The following is a 16,502-nucleotide window of genomic DNA, read 5'->3' as shown; positions in this document are numbered from 1 at the left end:
CGCAGAAGCAAATGGCACAAGGGTACAGTATAAAATAGCTATAACCTACAGCATTGGTGCAGTGCCCTAATCATCCCATCCGAGTAGCAAGAAGCATAGCACCATGGAAACACATTGTTCCCATTACACTCAAGTTGTTTTCAAAGTTTTTAAGTCCTGGTAATGGTGAAGAGCATTTACCATTTTTAATACATCATTGATTGTTTGTAACACATTATTCAGCATGACACGAAAGTGAGCTAAACGAGGAGGCATGCAGTCTGAATCCATACGCACGCAGTCAAGTAATTAAAGGCCTTTACACTTTGTACATTGTATGCGTGTGTGGATATAAATGTGAACAAAACTTTTACACAAGTTTCCATTCAGGTTCCAATAGGGTTTTGTTTCAAAAAAAAAGGTGTTTGCTGCCAGACAGAGAGTAGCCTGGCTGTAGAGAGCTTAAAGATAGGTGGAGAAAAAGGAAGAAAAAGAAAAAAAAAATAAAATAAAATTAGTACACAAATTTGAACCCGCAGTTACCATGCCTAAAGCAGAAATTGCCGAACAAGTCAAGAGGCTTATTAGCATTTTATGTAAATCAGTTATTACTGTTCTCCACTTCCTTAATTATCCATGTTATTTCAATACAACCCTTTCTTTGATGTCCCAATTCTATATTTAAATAGTGCAAGATTTCTATCATATCCTCCCGCTGAGGTTTGTTCCATGCAAAAAACATGCCAAGAGCAGCTATTTTAGAGACTACTGGGAAATGTTTAATTGGTTAATCCCATTTGAGTTATGAAGGAGTATTGCCATGCACAGAAAACAGAAACATGTAAAGTACTGGCTAGGAGAAGTTTACTAAAACCTGCAAGACTTCCCCTGAAATTTAGCCCTGAAGATGTTTTGTTTCCTAGGTACCCAGTGGGAAATGATTCAAAGGAAAATCCTTCAAACTTCTACGAAATACGCTAAATGATTGATTCATAATAGAAATATTTTTGAATTAAAACGCAAAGTCATTTTTTTTCTTGTTCTTGTAGTGCAGAGGGGGGTCTCTCTTTATGTTTGACCTAGCAATACAGTGGTAAAAGAAGAGCGTACTGCAGCCAAAAAAAATAATAATAAAAAATAATAAAAAGCCCACCTTCACCCCCCCCAAAACCCCAAACCAACATAAAAAACTTACAAGACTTTAACTATTGTGGTAATTTTCACATACTTTTTCAAGCAAATGCATGTTCCTGAGGTTTTGTGTGTAAAGTGATCAACATCATCTGCATGAGTATTAATTCTGAGATAAAAATGGATGTTCTGGGTTATCTATTGGGGTTAATTCTACACAAAGGGATGATTTGAAAAATTTAGTATTTCTGTACATCTTCCAATTTCCAACTTTGGACTGGAAAGACTTCAGAGCAAAGTATTGGCAAATATTCCTTTCTCTATTCCAAATATTTGATAGGTGTTTAGACTTTTTAAAAACTTCTTTGGAGAGAGTGTATGTATGTAAGTGTTCTAGCACAAGCAATGAAGAATAAAGCATGTGTACATGTGTACTTAATTTGGCTATGAACACAAGAAATGGAGTGCTACAGCTTGATCAAATATAGGAGTTCATCTTTGTGGCTATTAATAGAAAGTAGTAAAATTGCAGACCCATTCTTTCTTTTTCTTCCTTCCTTCCTTCCTTCCTTCCTTCCTGATAGCATTAATTTCCATATTTGCTGAAAATGTGTCAGATTGTATAGTGGATGGTGGAAGTACAGGTAAAGTGGATTTTTTTTTTTTTAGCATGAGAAGCTTGCTAAATAAGAGAGACATTAATTGATAAAAAAAAAAAAAACACAAAAAAACTTTTGTGTTCTTCTCTAAACAAAATGATTCATTTTCTACTATTTCCCAAACTAAGTTTTGGAGTGTCCAGTTGAGAGTGTTTGGTTACAAGCTTGTCTGTATTTGTTATTCTTGTAAACAGATGTCTCTCTCTCACAGAAACAGGTTAACTTATTAAAAAAATCTACACTAGAGCTGTGGATTGCTGAGTTTCCATCACTGGGAAGTACATTGTTCCAACTCTGAAATTATACAGTCTAAAATCATCATCATGTATTTTCATCAGGATGAAATATCGGGAGCTCTGCTTAGTGCAAGGTTTTATTAATGATGTGCTGTCAGAAGCTGGATGCTCTGCATATTTGCATATTAAACAGCTGAGTGAAGAAACATTCCTTTTATTGCTGCAGGGAATAAATCAGTTTAAAGCAAGTTCTCATCATTTATACTCCTTTCAGCTAAGTCTTCTTTTATTGAAATAAATTGTTGAAGTGCTTTGCTCATTCTTTGAATACTGATGAAATTTACCTTGATAGGGCCTCAGGAAAAATAACATTTTCTTAAAGGTGCAGTGTTGTTCTCTATCTAAATAATGTCTAACTTTTAGAAATTGTAAGAAAATGTTTGCATCCGCAGTCACATGAAATCTTCTTTTAGATATGGAGTTTTAACAATTATTTCAAGATGTGCTGTCCACTCAGAAATCTTCTGCACAGGCACTTTATACAGCATACACAAATTATGTTGGTTTTATTCCATATAAATTCATTAGTTGTTGTTTATTAAAAGAGGCCTTACATGCTGACTTACATCTGTGCTTTGCAGATGAACATCACCTTTTCTTGTCTGTGTGCTGTCTGTTGGTGGCAGCCTGAGTTTAGAAGTGTGATGCCTGGAAGAACTGGAGCAAAGTCAGTAACAAAGAAAAGTTTGCATTTTATTTCCTGTTCTTTCATCGTCCTTGAAATGAAAGATACAAACATGTCATGAGACCCTGTTTTCCCCTAATTAATGTAAATAAATCATTTTGAAATCAGTTTGTTAAAAGATGATAAACAAAAATTTTATAGTTTGTCAGTTTTCCAGGTGTGAACTAGAACAGTGCAATAGAGGAAAAATCACTTAAAAATCAGTGACTATATTGTAGTAAGTCAGATGGAGTTTGGGCATTTTATTTAATGCTACTATATTGCACTGGCTATCACTGAAATGTCTGTCTGACACAGTAAGCAGCAAAATAGTCAAAGAAACTATCAAAGGAAATATAGATTGTTTGTATCCCATTTTTTTATTTTAAAAGGTTAACAGCAACAAGCCATTATATGCCTTTCTTATGTCATATAAAGTATTTTCAAATATAAATCATTTGTGACAGGAGCTTCTTGTTTTTAAGTGGAAAATGTGCATTAAATAACATGAAAATAATGTCAAAACATCCTCTCCTAGATGGCTGCCAAGTGAACTGTTGCTTTTCACTTATGTTTTATTTTTGGAGGCTGGGCTTTGCAGGAATGTTTTCAGATACATAGAAAAAATACTGATACATTGCAGCTGTAGTTTATTTTAATTGGACAGCACTAAGTGAACTGACTTTATGATAAACAGTGCAGCCAGAGGCTAGTGACTGCACTTTCACTTTAAAGATTACAGAAAATAAGATCCTTCAAGCCGAAGTCATAAAGAACCAAGCTGGAGTTACTTTTGGAACACGTGTCTGTTTGTCTCGACGCATGTTATTAGGGACATCTGATCCGAAGGGTGTAATACCCCATAACGTATGTTTTGCCTTAATGGCCCTGAACCTATCCAACTATCAAAATCTTGATATTAATGAGATTTCGTTTTATTTCAATTATTTAGATTGCCATTATGTATTAATAGTTATAATATTTTATATATAGTGCCAGAGAATTGTCAAGTGCATGATTTTGCAGTTGGAAATCGTGATAATACTCCTTACCTCCTCAAAGATTTATCTACTGATGTTCTGAGGTGTTATCCCTGTAAAAAGGCTGTCATACCTTTGATATCTTTATTATTATTCAAAAATATGAGAGAGTTTTACTTAATATAAAGTGCTTTTTTTTGGAGCTATATGTGATTTTTTTCTGTGATTGAACAGTAAATCTGACATAAATTCACTTGCTGACATTTGGATGTTTATAAGGATGATTTGGTTTAGTGGTTAGACCTATTGTATTTCACAGGGGTGTTGTCAGACTTAATTAATTATGCTGCAGCAATATGCAGTGCAGGTTTTTGTGCCAGTATCTTCACAGCTCTTAGCAGGGAACTTACTGTACAGGATGGCTGTTACCGGACTGGCCGATTTTGCCTCTGTTGCACTGTAAACATCTTTAACCAGTATGTGATCTCCGTTTGCATGAGGATATGTATCTTTTTGTAGCCGAGAGGAAGCGGAACTGAACGTCCACTATTGACTCAATCACTGTAAAAAAACACTGTAAGAAAAATTCCATCCCACTTTGCCTGCCATCTGCTGCTCCTGCTTTTAAGGATATTTCAGATGCAAAATATACGACCACTGGTCATAATTTCTATTTGCTTCTTTTTGTCATAGGCATCATATGTGGAAACGCCATACCAGAGCTTTTTGCCTAACCGCCACTTGTGTAGTTAAAATAACTTCCTAGAGTATATAATTACATTTTGTTTGTTTGTTTCTGGAGAAATTATAAACAACTCATGCTATGGGGTGTTTACTACCACCATAGGGAAACTGTTCTACAGCACGAGAGGCTTCAGCGCTTGATTTTCTTGCCAGATCTTCAGCCTGAGGCAGGATATAGAAAAAGAGAGAGTTGAGCTGTTTTTAGTGATGAGTCCACAGTAAGAGTTTTTGTAGTATTGAACCACAAACTATATATAAATCATCGGGTTGTGGATGAGTTAAATTTAGGGAACACACTGCATCATATGTTCATAGTTTCTGTGGAGTAAAGAAACATGAAAAATAACAAGGTGCAGATTTAAAAATGTTCTTAAATCTACATCTTTAAAAATTGATCTTAATTTCTGTGAGACAGGAAAAATACATGTTTTTAGAAAGATTATTTTAAATGGCTTTGAGAATGAAAGTGCTTTTATAGGGAATGCCAGTGCCTTTGTTCTTCTCCTAGCTACCAGGAAGGTTTCTGCAATCTTCTCTCCTTGGGTACTTCTGCAAGAATAACAGGAATGTTTGGGACCAAATTTACCAAAAGAATCATATGTCTAAGACATTTTTCTGGACTTTGCTACTCAGACCACTTCGTTGCTTCTTTACGAAACATGAGGCTGTTTCAAGAATTTTTGTGCACTGGGGATAGATGGCGTCTTTGTGCCAGCGGTATACTTTCCAGTCACAGCTCCAGGCGTGCAGCTTCGCTGCCAAATGTAGGGCTCAGAGGAATGGCAAACTAATCCACCTGGCAAAAAGGTTTAGTTCTATCTGTGTGTGAAAATTTAACGCCGTAATTTGTTTTTTTGTTTGTTTGTTTTAACCTAGTCTGGTTTACCCATCCCTCCAAGTGACTTTGAGAAGAAAAAAATGCTCTTAGCATTGCAGATCTAGTGACTAGAGTAAATCGCTTTGCTTCTGCGAATGAAATCTGTAGAAAAGGGTGTGGGAGGGGAGGAAGTTTGGCTACAGAAAAATGGAGTCTCTTGAGAAGCCCTGCCTATCTGACTTGTACTTCTTAAGTGGTGCATTTGGGTCAGTGTTCATGCCAAGATGCCTTGACATTTTAGCTTTGGTCTGTTGTCACTTTGTTTTTAGACTACACATGCAAAGTATGTCATGACTGCTGGTTTGATGAAGACAACAGCTGATTTTCTTTTTCTTTTTTTTTTTTTTCTATGTTTACTGTACTCTAATACTTAAAACAATTTGCAATCTTGAAAAGGTATGGCAAGAGAATATAAGCTGGAAAACTCTGGAATGATTCACCACACATAGGTTTCATTTGTTGTAAGCAATGCATAATGTTATTGAACTAAAAATAAATGAACAGCCTTTAAGTCTGCTCTCCAAACTTGGTAACTTTGTTTACCACCTGTGTGCATGCAGAGGAGACTCTGGGTGCCTGTGCCCACACAAGGCTTGTGCTAATCTGTGTTTCTACATGCCGTATACCACAGACAGGGATATTGTAGCGGGATTTGGTTCTCTGAGATAGTGAAGATGAGTGGTAGGAGTCTCTGCTTGCAAGAGCTGAAGGAATGTGCTCTGCGTCTGTTTTTGTCGTTGTGCTGAACAATGAAACCTGATCTTGACTGAGCCCTCAGAGCACTAATGCAATAGAAAATAATACTCTCCCCATCACACATAACAAAAACAAAATAATACGAGAATAATCGACTGCAGCTTTTCAATGCAGAAACATCAGTCTGATGCTGGTACAGAAACTAGCACTCTAGAAATCACTAGAGGCCCCTAAATCTCTGTAGTACCCTTGTTAGTAGGTGCCTAGGGATTTGTTGTTATTTTAAGATTTTTTATATTTCAGCATTATAAAATAGGGCACAATTTAACTGAAGGTGAAAATAACTATTATATATATATTATTAATATCTACTTGGTTCAGTTGTTTATACTATATGTAAGAAGATCTCTTTTCCAATAGGATATGTTTTACTTTTGCTTCTCTTGAAGAAGCTGAGCCATGTATTGATTCTATACGAGAAAACAGAAGTCTTGACTGCCATGAATTACTTGTAACGTAAGTGTATATATCTCAATTTACCTTATGGTTCCCTGGTTGATACATCATTTAAACTGACTGTTTTTATTTTCCTTGTTGGCCCTAGATTTCTTTTCTTGAAGGCAGCAATTGAAATTTCTAACTACAAAACCTGCAGATGAAGAAGGAGACTTCCATCAAAATCTACCTAAATCTAACTAAAGTTCTAAATTATTGTCATTTTTTTCACTATATGAATTATTATAATTGATATCATGTCAAAGGTTTACTCAGAATCCCTCATGCTATCATTTTATTTAATTTATGAAGGGGCAAAACCTTTCTCTTGTAAGTTGTGTAGTAGTTAAGATGGCCAAAATGAAGCATAACACATAAGTAAACCAAGATTAGTGGTGGGTACCCTTTATGTTTCATCTTGGCTTTTAGTTGGTTTAAACTGGTGTTGTCCAGGGATGAAGAAATTGGAGGGGTGCAGGAATGGGTAGAGAGAAAATAAATTGTCAAGTATGAGGAATAGGAAAGAGTATGAGTAGCAGAAGATGACAGCTAAGGAAATACACAGCACTGGGACAAATCATCCTTAGCAGAGAAGGCAGTTTTCTGATGTAAAGGAGCATAATCTGATATCACTTTAAAGTCAAGGGAGCTTTCAGAGCAATTTATAACCCCATCTACTTCTGCCGAGAAAAATCAGGATAGTTTTCTTTTTACTTCTTTCAGTATAGTTTGGGAAGACACACATGGGGGAAAACCAAACTACCACTAGCACTAAACTACTCTCCAAAACCAGACCAGTCTTCATCTTCCCTGTGGAAAGACAGACAAAAAAAAACAGAGACTATTTCTTTTTCTTGTGTGTTGTAGAACTGGTCTAATGTCATAAAGACAAATAAAAGGTATTAGTTGGAATGAATGTACAGCTACCACATTCATAATACTTTCATAGAATTTGTGTTTATGTTCAACATTATTAATGCTTGGCTGATGAAATGCAAATAGATTTTAGTCTCTACATCTGAAATACATCTATTTATAAGGTTTATTAGTTTTTTTTTGTTTGTTTGTTTGGTTGGTTTTTTAATGGAAGAAAAAAAAAAAAGTCCTGGCTTTCATTTGGGTTTCTGTTTTGTTGCTCTAAAATGGCAAAAGAGAGATCAGATTGGAAATCTGAGCTACTGTTGCCTTCAACTGTTTAATATGTTAAAGCATTTGTTCAGCTAAATGTTATAAACAATTAATAGTTTTGGAATGAAACATCAGGCATTCAGAGGTATGTGCATTTTTATGGTTTTGGGGTTCCCTAATAGCTGTAGCTGTATTTTTTGTCTACGTTTTATTGGGAAGTTTACATTCAAACTTTATGAGGTTGGAAGATGGGAGAAAACCCAATAAATGCCTGCTGGATGGGTAGCTGTTATCTGTGCATCAACACTCCTTGTTAATGTGGTCTTTGTGGGTGGCATAGGAAAGTGATTTAGGACTCTGTGAGAGTACTGTGTCTTGATTTATGATATAATTTACTAAAATATAAATATTTTTTTTTTATGAGTATAATTCTTAACTGAGACCAGAATTTTTGTTTAAAAACTGCCAGCAGTACAATCTGAGGTCACCCAATGGCCCAGGACACTGGGGTGAAGGACAGAAGGAATACCCAGCTGGGCCCTTTGAGAAGAGTGGTCATAAAATCCATAGAGGGTTCACCTAAGTGAAATCATATCCATTACAGAAGTATGGACCTATCTGATATTAATATTAAATTTCTCATTGACTTCTTTCACTTCTTTACTCCTTTCTGTGTCATACCTTGAAGTAAACTTCACATCATGGTACGAGTATATTGCCGGATGCATTTTGTCTGTGACAAATCCAGCTTAAAAAATAGCCTTATCGGGATGAGTAAAGTACAGCTTTGGTGTTTTGATGCTGGTCTCTTTACCTGGTTACTTTGTTCCTTTTCAGCCCCCAAATCATTATGTGGTATTTCTTTCTTGAAGTGATTTTTTTTCCTTTCTTTTTTTTTTTTTTTCCTGTATATTCAAGATTTAGTACCCCAAGTTTTATCAGATTCCCCCATATCCTTCTCTACTTCAAGCATACAATACAGACGTCACTGTTTGAAAAATGCATATTTTCTTATTTAGGAAATATACCTTTAAAGACAGTGCTCTGATATTAAACTGTCCGAGTTTGATTAATCTAATTTTAGTGTGGAGAAATTATTGGGAGAATTAAAGTTAAAAAGAAATTACTTGGGCTAGGCTTTCTACTTTAGTGTAACTTTATTTTTGAAGTTATGTACACATGTAGAAACGTGATTTCTGCAGATGATAAAAATAGCCTCTGGAACTGAGATACTTCGAAGTCACAACAGCTTCTTTCTTGGAGTTGCTCTTCTGGAACTGCCGTAAGAGCCAATGACCGCTGTTTACTCACTAAAAGTTTTTGTTTGTTTCTTGGGGTAATACCAAAGTTTAAGCAGCTGGGAAATAAGTTCAGAGCAGGTCCAGGTTAAGCACACTCCATTCCCCAGAATTCCCAATTTATTTACAGTTGTTTTTTTTTACTTGAAAGTACACAAACTTGCAAACTTTCTGGCTTCAGTCCATTTACTTAGCTTGAAAGACTTGAAGTCTAAACAAATAAGAAACTAGACCTGTGCAGGAGAGTGGTCTAGGTCTAGGAGAGTGGGGCAGTTAGTTCTTACTTAGCAAAGCCATTTGATTACCTGTAGGAAACAATCCACTCTACTTCACACAAGTTTTTCTTCCACACCACTCTTGTTTCTCATCTTATTGATGCACAGCTGTACACGTTACTGTCTTTTCTTGGGGAGATTTAAAAAATATCGGTTATTGCAAATAAACTGTGCTTATGTGTAGGGTAATAGAGGAGATGTACTATCATGGAATTATTACGTAAGCGTAAATAACGGAGTTGGATTTTAGCCTCAGGATAGGTGCATAGCTACTCAATAATTGAATAGTTTCTGCTATCATAAGTAATATAATATTGTACAGTGTATACTTGTCTGAATTGCTGGCCAAACCTAAGTGTAGAAATTAAAGTTAGTTCTTGGACTTAGTTGGCTGCCGTGCAGGATCTGATCAAATCTCACTTCATAAAATATATTAATATTAAAATACATTAATGCTTCAGTCTTTTGGAAAGTATGCCTGTCTTCAATATGTTGCCATGGAGCATCCTGAAAGAGAACTCAGAAGTGCAATCCCTGCTTGGACCTTTCTGTTTAGAAAGACAAACCCCAAACTCCCTTTGGCCTGCTTTCTTCCAGCATGCGCCCCTCTGCCTTCTGGCCCCAAATCCCCAAATTAGTACTTAAACCACAAAGCTGATCAGTATTTTTTTTTTTCCTGCATTAGAAGAAACGGAAGTTATTAACTGATTTAGCTGATTATACCTATATCAGTTTTTATGACTATAGAAGGTAGTATTATAACTACTGTATAGTTACTCTTTTATGAGACTGAATGGTGTTTAAGCAGATCATTTTCTCACTAGACTCAGCTTTCTTTGAATATCGGTTCATTCTTTCAGATGTAAGAACTTCAAGAAACCATAAAATCAGTGTAAATTAATAAAACTGTGAACCTGATGCAGGTATGTAATGCTTCTATGAAAGTTTTATAGTAAATTGGTTAGACTGTTATTGAACCCACTCAGCACAGATGCTGATGGAAGCCTTTCTTTGGATGCTAATATATTTGAAAATCCAATGTGTTCTTACGAGGAAAGAGCTCAAGCAATATAGCTCTTATCTTCTGTTCTTGGTGGTAAACATTAATTGCAATATATTAGTGAAAACACAGGACTGTAAGTTTGGCGGGTTTTGTCTTTCGCTTCTTGGCAATATCTTCCAGAAACACTTCTTCCTTTCATCACTACCAAAATATTGACCAGTGGTCTGCTCCAGATGGCAAGTCTTAGACCTTTATGATGAGGATGTCTTTCTGGAATCTCTTTCAGTCACGAAAGTAGTTTGTATGCATGTCACAGATAACAAGGTTTATTTGTAACTTATTTTCAGTACCCTAGCCAGATATCTCTACCTCTTTGTAAGTCCAATAGATTGGAAATGGCAAAGCCCCTTAGTGACATGGCATCCACAGTAATGTTGTTCTCAGGTACCCCCCTTTACCTCTGTATCTTCTGTGTCCTTTTCCTAAAGCTGTCTAATGCACTGTTTTACCTGTTTTACTGGGTGAGTAAAACAGTTTCTCTAGGCTCTCTTTTTCACTTTGCTATTATATTACTCTTTCTCTGTTCCATCATTCAGTTTTCCCCAGCTGTATCTGGTTCACCCAGTGTTTTCCTGGCCTTTCACCCACCAGTGAACAATATTTTTGACCTACATGCCTATTTCTTTAGCAAGTATTTTTGTTATTGCAGTATCTTACAGATCACATACCTATGAATTTTTGCTTAACTTTTTTAATGGCAAATTCAGTATTTGCTTTTCAGATTTCTTTTTTTTCAAAAGCTAAAGTGTTAAGCTTTGACAAAATTCAGAAAATGAAATGCTACAGAAATACTTGAAATTTAGAATAGTTGAACAAAGGTCGTAGTTTTTATGGAAAGGGGTCAAAAGGACTGTTTTTAATAACTATCTTTAAGAAATGTACTTCCAGTAGCTGAAATAAGCTGTTTTTTGTTTGTTTGTTTGTTTTGTTTTGTTTCTCCCTTAAATTTCATTTGATTTGTCGTTTGTTATGAAACAGTAAATCAAAGTATGTCCTTACCAACCTAATACTCCTTGTGCATATGAGGTAAGTCCACAAGAGAATTCAAAAAAGATATAAGGATTTTAATAAGTATCTGCTTTCTAGGCACATAATTAGCCCACATCAGGTTTGCCAAGATAGCTTGCACTAAGATACTACTTTAAAAAAGTGAAAAAAAAATGGCTATTTATGTTGGATATGCTTGAAGATAAATAGAGCTGGTGAAAGAGACACTTAGGCACTCATACATTTAAGTGCAAGAAGCCACACTTGAGCTTTTAGCATACATGTATTTCTAAACTGTGAAAATGTGAAAGCAAAGGTTATGATTCATAGGGCAACGTGTTTTTTTTTTTCATATCATTTTTTTTATTAGATTAGGAAGTACAGGAGCTTACTCCAGGTATTCCCCTTGAACTTGATTTAAACCACTGGTAGCTCACTAACACTAGGAACTGTAGTATTTTGCCATGTATCATACGCCTGTACTTGCTATTCCTAAATTGCTTGCTTATATCTTGTGATGGGTCCTTCAGTTTCTCATAAATTAATAAGGCATCTGTGGCTATTTGCAAGCAGGTTTTAGAACTCTGAATCTGCTCCAATACAGAGACTGTAAAAAAATAAAAAATAAAAAAGGAAAGTGGGAGAGCAGATAAAGCAAGATTTCTTTTCCTTAGAATGCTCTTCCAGTATGAAGCGAAATATTATTAATCTAGACTGCCTGCTACTTTCATTTACCATGTAGCTGCTCATGGGATTACAGGCACAAAGGTTTCATAAATTTCAAATGAAATATGAACATTTGTTGTCAAAATACTGTTAAGCTATAAAAGCTCTGCTAGTAGTTGTCCTGCTCTTTTATTGTAACATTTATATCCATGGGCGTTAGTTTGTTCTTGGGTCTGAAGGGGATTTTTTTTCCCCTCTTTTTATTTTTTTATGTGATTTTCATCCAGGTGACAGATAACAAGGCAGGGGATTGGAAAATATATACTTCTTTTTTATTTTTATTTTTTTCTGACTATGGTAGATCCTTTCTGTAATTATGTGGCATTCCAAGGGCTTTATCTAAGTAGGCATAGCACCTTAGATGTAATTTAGCATCTAGATGCTTGGAGAAGCAGGCATAACCTGTTTTTTCAAAAGGAAAGTGTAGCAATGTGGCTGTCCTGTCTGCTTCCTTTCTTTCTTTGTATTCAACCTAGTGGTGCTATTTGACATAGCATATCGTACAGGCATGGGAGAAATAAAAGATAGAAAGATATGGACAGTTGTATCCCTCTGCTTCTTGATGTATGGGTGCTTAGAGTCATATAGCTGTGCCACTAAAGCTTTTACCTGTATGAGCAAAACTTACCCAATTGAATAGTCAATAGGATTCTGTGTGGGAATAATACTGTGTGCATAAATTGTGCTCTTGAACTCTACCTGAAATTACAGGGAGCTCTTAAAATGTACAGATACCTAAAGAGATGTTAAATAAAGCCCAAATACAGAAGTCTCTGATTTTAAATATCCAAATCAGAATTTTTTATTCATAATGTAGCATTAAAATTAGGCTGAAGGATTCACAATCTACTTTAATGCCACATGCTATTTACAATACTATAATCAATGCACTTTGCTTGGAATTTCTATTAGAAGAAATGATAGGGTGCTAAAATAGTCATTCATTCTTTGTCCAAGGTATGAGGAGGGTTTCTTTACTGTGAAAAATGATTATGACATGTTAAAACTGTGTAATAGTAAGCAGACACTTTTCAGTGCTGATGGGTGAATTCTGGAAATGCTCTATTTATTTTCCCTCTATTGACTAGTTGCATTCAGGCAAGACTGCCAGTGCATTGACTTGGAAAACAACTGAGACTGAACAATTTCAAACCATTGACATTATACTGCTTCATTTGTGAACTGCATTGCTTCTGCATGCACCAGTTACTTTTTTATGGAGTGCTTGCATGTTTAGGAAGCTTTCATAAAGGGAGAGATGTAAGCTAGCTTAGAAAGAATGCTGTCTATTTTATCAATTTTATGTTTATAAGACTACCGAGTAAAAAAGATGGGCAATTTAAAAAAGTAGAACCATGTAGCAAAACACAGATCTGCTGTGCATGTATTTTGATGCACTAAAAAAAAAAAAAAAAAAAAAAGAAAAGTTTATGTGTTTAAAATTTCTTCACAGAGAATATTTTTAGCTCTTGACATAATATAATTTCCACCTGCTACCTTCACTGCAACTTTTACAAACTGTTTTGTAGCACTGGTTTACAGAAAAATGAATGAGAAATTAATTTGTGTCTGAGATTTAATTTGTGTCTGTGACTGTCTCCATCATGCTGATCAAGCTTCTTTGTTACCAATTCACATCACTTCTTACTAGCATCATTTCTGCTATACCAATATTGGCTTTGTTTGGGAAAAGACTGTTATTGTGAGGAGGACCACTATTAGCTTCCATTGAGATCCGAAATAGGACTGTTCACTGGAAACTCTGAATTTTGATGTAATAAGCAGAATGTCAGGGCTGTGCCCTGCACAGAGAACAGAGTCAGGATGTGCTCAGCGCTGGTTACAGCTGTGCTGAGAGCTTAATCCCTTGTGTGGCTCTGTATAGACTCATCACGGGTTAGTCAAAGTGACCAGTCTCTAAATGACATTGCCTGATGTTTATTCATAATTATTCCCACATCTGATCTGTTAATTAAGCAAGAAAAACAACAACAAAAAAATCCTCCTACTGAGGCCGTACCTCAGGGAACCGATGGCCTCCGAGATCTCTATTGAGGCCTACCCTTTCCTCTACTAAGTCAAGAGAAACAGTGCAATCAAAACACGTGTAAAAAAGTACAGAAATATACTGTTCCTTCCTTCTTCAGACAAAGACAAGGCAAAGTCAACGTGTAACCAGAAAGTCACACCCGTGTCCTGCTCCTAAAGCAGCAGCAGCATTGATAAAAGCCTGCTAAAAGCACACATCTTTGTGCCCGTGCTGCACCCACAGCATCACCCGCTCCTCTCGGTGATTTGTTGCAGGTGTAGGTGTTTGTAATTTAGGAAATAATCCTGCTTATCTTGTTTATGATGATGCATAGGAGCACTTCACACTCTCCTAGCTGCATCACTTGTCTCCTGCTAAGTAGAATAAACTGCGGCGCTGGGTGGAGGTGAGGAGAGGAATGTGTCTTTTTGTTGCCCAGCGAACAGATGTGTTTCCTTGTATACCTGAGGGAGGCTCCTACTTGCAAAAATGATCCTTTCTATTCACCTTCTAAAGCAAAGACATGTTTTGTCTGTAACATTGGTTTTACACCCTGAGTACTTAGATTTTTTTTCTTTGCTTTTTTCCAAAAATAGCATGTGATTGACTGTTTGCTTACACTGTATAGACATTTTGCATCCTGTTGTATGTAATGCATAATCCTAAAGCCTGTTTTTTTTTTTTTTTTAAGAGAATGTAAACCATTAGGTTATCATCTACCCATTTTGAAAAATACCAGGGATCTTTAAATGACAGATTATGAATTTTGTTCCCAGTATGGAGGTTAAATTTACTACCCTCTGGCCGGAAGTGGGGATACTGCCAACTTGATCAAGACGGAAGACAGTGATGCAGTGACTGTGGTTCAGGCTGCACAGATAGTCACTTCTTTATGAGATATTAAATATTAAAACTCCGTAATATAGAAAGTCTCCAAAACATGTTATCTTCTCATTAATTTAGCTGGCTACCTATGAATGATTTTCTTATCTACTGATGTCAGTTATTCTTTGCATAAAAAAGACAGTCCAAATAGACTGTGTAGAGACTGATATTCCTCAGTCTTACTTTTCGCTTCAGCCACAGTCTCTCCTTCCCTGTGAGCAGAAATGTGGGCACAGAAGTGTAGAGGCAGCTGTGAAGGGCTTCACTGGGTCCCTGGCTCTGCAAAACCAAGGCCTGGGCCTGGTAGGGCCTGCTGTGCTGCAAACCTGGCCCACAGGGTGGATAGAGCCACCAAGGGCTTTGGATGCACATTATGCACTGGTATTCATACTTATTTTGTTGAACATACGGTCTTTTTGAAATCAAAAGTTATGGCTTTCTGTCAGGAAGTTTTCATAAGCTTGTTGACTGCGTTTCATGGGCAGTGTGTAGGCCCTGGCCTACAACTGGATGTTTCATCTTGGTTCCAGATTGTTGATGTAAGCCACCTCAGGAGAAACTTGTATCTAGGCGTATTGGGAGAGCCACTCAAGAAGTCTATTACAATCAGAGATCAAATTTTATGTACTTTTTGGCACTGGATGCTAAAATAACATAATACTTTCATTTTTTTTCTATGCAGATGAAAATGTATGAAAAGCAGACTTGACATAAGTCAGTGTGATTCTGCTACTGTTCATGGGTTTGAGTTTGCCTGGATTGGGTCTAAATGTGATTCATTCTTGACCCTGAAAGAATTTTCCTGGTGGTCAAGACATGACTGGCTTTTTGAGCGTGTGCTTCTACATTAACCCCCCAAAGGTATAGTTTTTAAGAGTGGGCATTATAGTGAGGCTTTTTCTTCTTTATCTAGCAAAGGAAATGAAGAATCTCCCTGCTGTCACTGAGAAAATACATTAGCTGAGAAAAAATGTTCTGTAGACTATAACTCTCACCATATGGTTCTTACCTCATCAACTTAAGAGAACTGTTTGTGAAATCATGGGCTTGTTTTCTTCTTCCTGTTGTCTGATACTACCCAGATATATTTCAGTGCTTCCAAATATTTATATTCTGATAGCCTCTGATGTGAACTTCTCAAACAAGTTATAATGGCTTAAGAAGCAAGAGCCATTAGAGAAAGAAAGGGCAGGCATGAACTGATAGGCAAATAACTTCTTAAAATATGTAGAGGTAGTCCTTAAACTGGATTGGTTCACTGGGACACTCTTGAAATATGAAGATAAACTGCCTCTTCGACCTCTGACGAAGTTACATAATTATTTGGGAAGGTTTATCTCTGTGTCATTTCACAGTTTTCTCCTGTTAGTGCCACTTTCTTACTTCACATAAGGGAAAAAAAAAAAGAAAAAAAAAAGAAAAAAAAAAAAAGAGCCCTCTCTGGCTGGTTATCTGAACGTGGAATCCGCTGCTGAAAAGACCCTGGCCCTCCTGTTAACACAATACTTTTATCCGGTAATCACAGCCTGCGGGAGACAAAATAACAATTCATCTGGAAAACGAGATTAACTCATTTAAGTTAGGCAGTGA

The 16,502-nt window shown here is 36.2% G+C and overlaps 1 protein-coding gene across 3 annotated transcripts in view; it reads left to right on the top strand.

Annotated features, from left to right (window-relative positions):
* Positions 1-16,502, top strand: part of WWOX (WW domain containing oxidoreductase) — a 509,406-nt gene that overhangs the window by 246,695 nt on the left and 246,209 nt on the right. Inside the window, exon 9 of one of the 3 annotated variants that reach the window (XM_048068878.2) lies at positions 6,447-6,488. The exons of the other annotated variants lie outside the window; for them this stretch is intronic. Coding sequence (XP_047924835.1) covers positions 6,447-6,473 — 27 coding nt within the window. The 3' untranslated portion in view covers positions 6,474-6,488. Of the gene's footprint in view, positions 1-6,446; positions 6,489-16,502 lie in introns of those variants that run through there. 3 annotated transcript variants of the gene reach the window in all.

Source organism: Anser cygnoides, chromosome 12 (assembly GCF_040182565.1).
Source record: "Anser cygnoides isolate HZ-2024a breed goose chromosome 12, Taihu_goose_T2T_genome, whole genome shotgun sequence".
In the NCBI taxonomy this organism is placed as follows: Eukaryota; Metazoa; Chordata; class Aves; order Anseriformes; family Anatidae; genus Anser; species Anser cygnoides.
The sequence above is the reverse complement of the archived record's forward strand: the minus strand, read 5'-3'. Positions and strand labels throughout refer to the sequence as shown.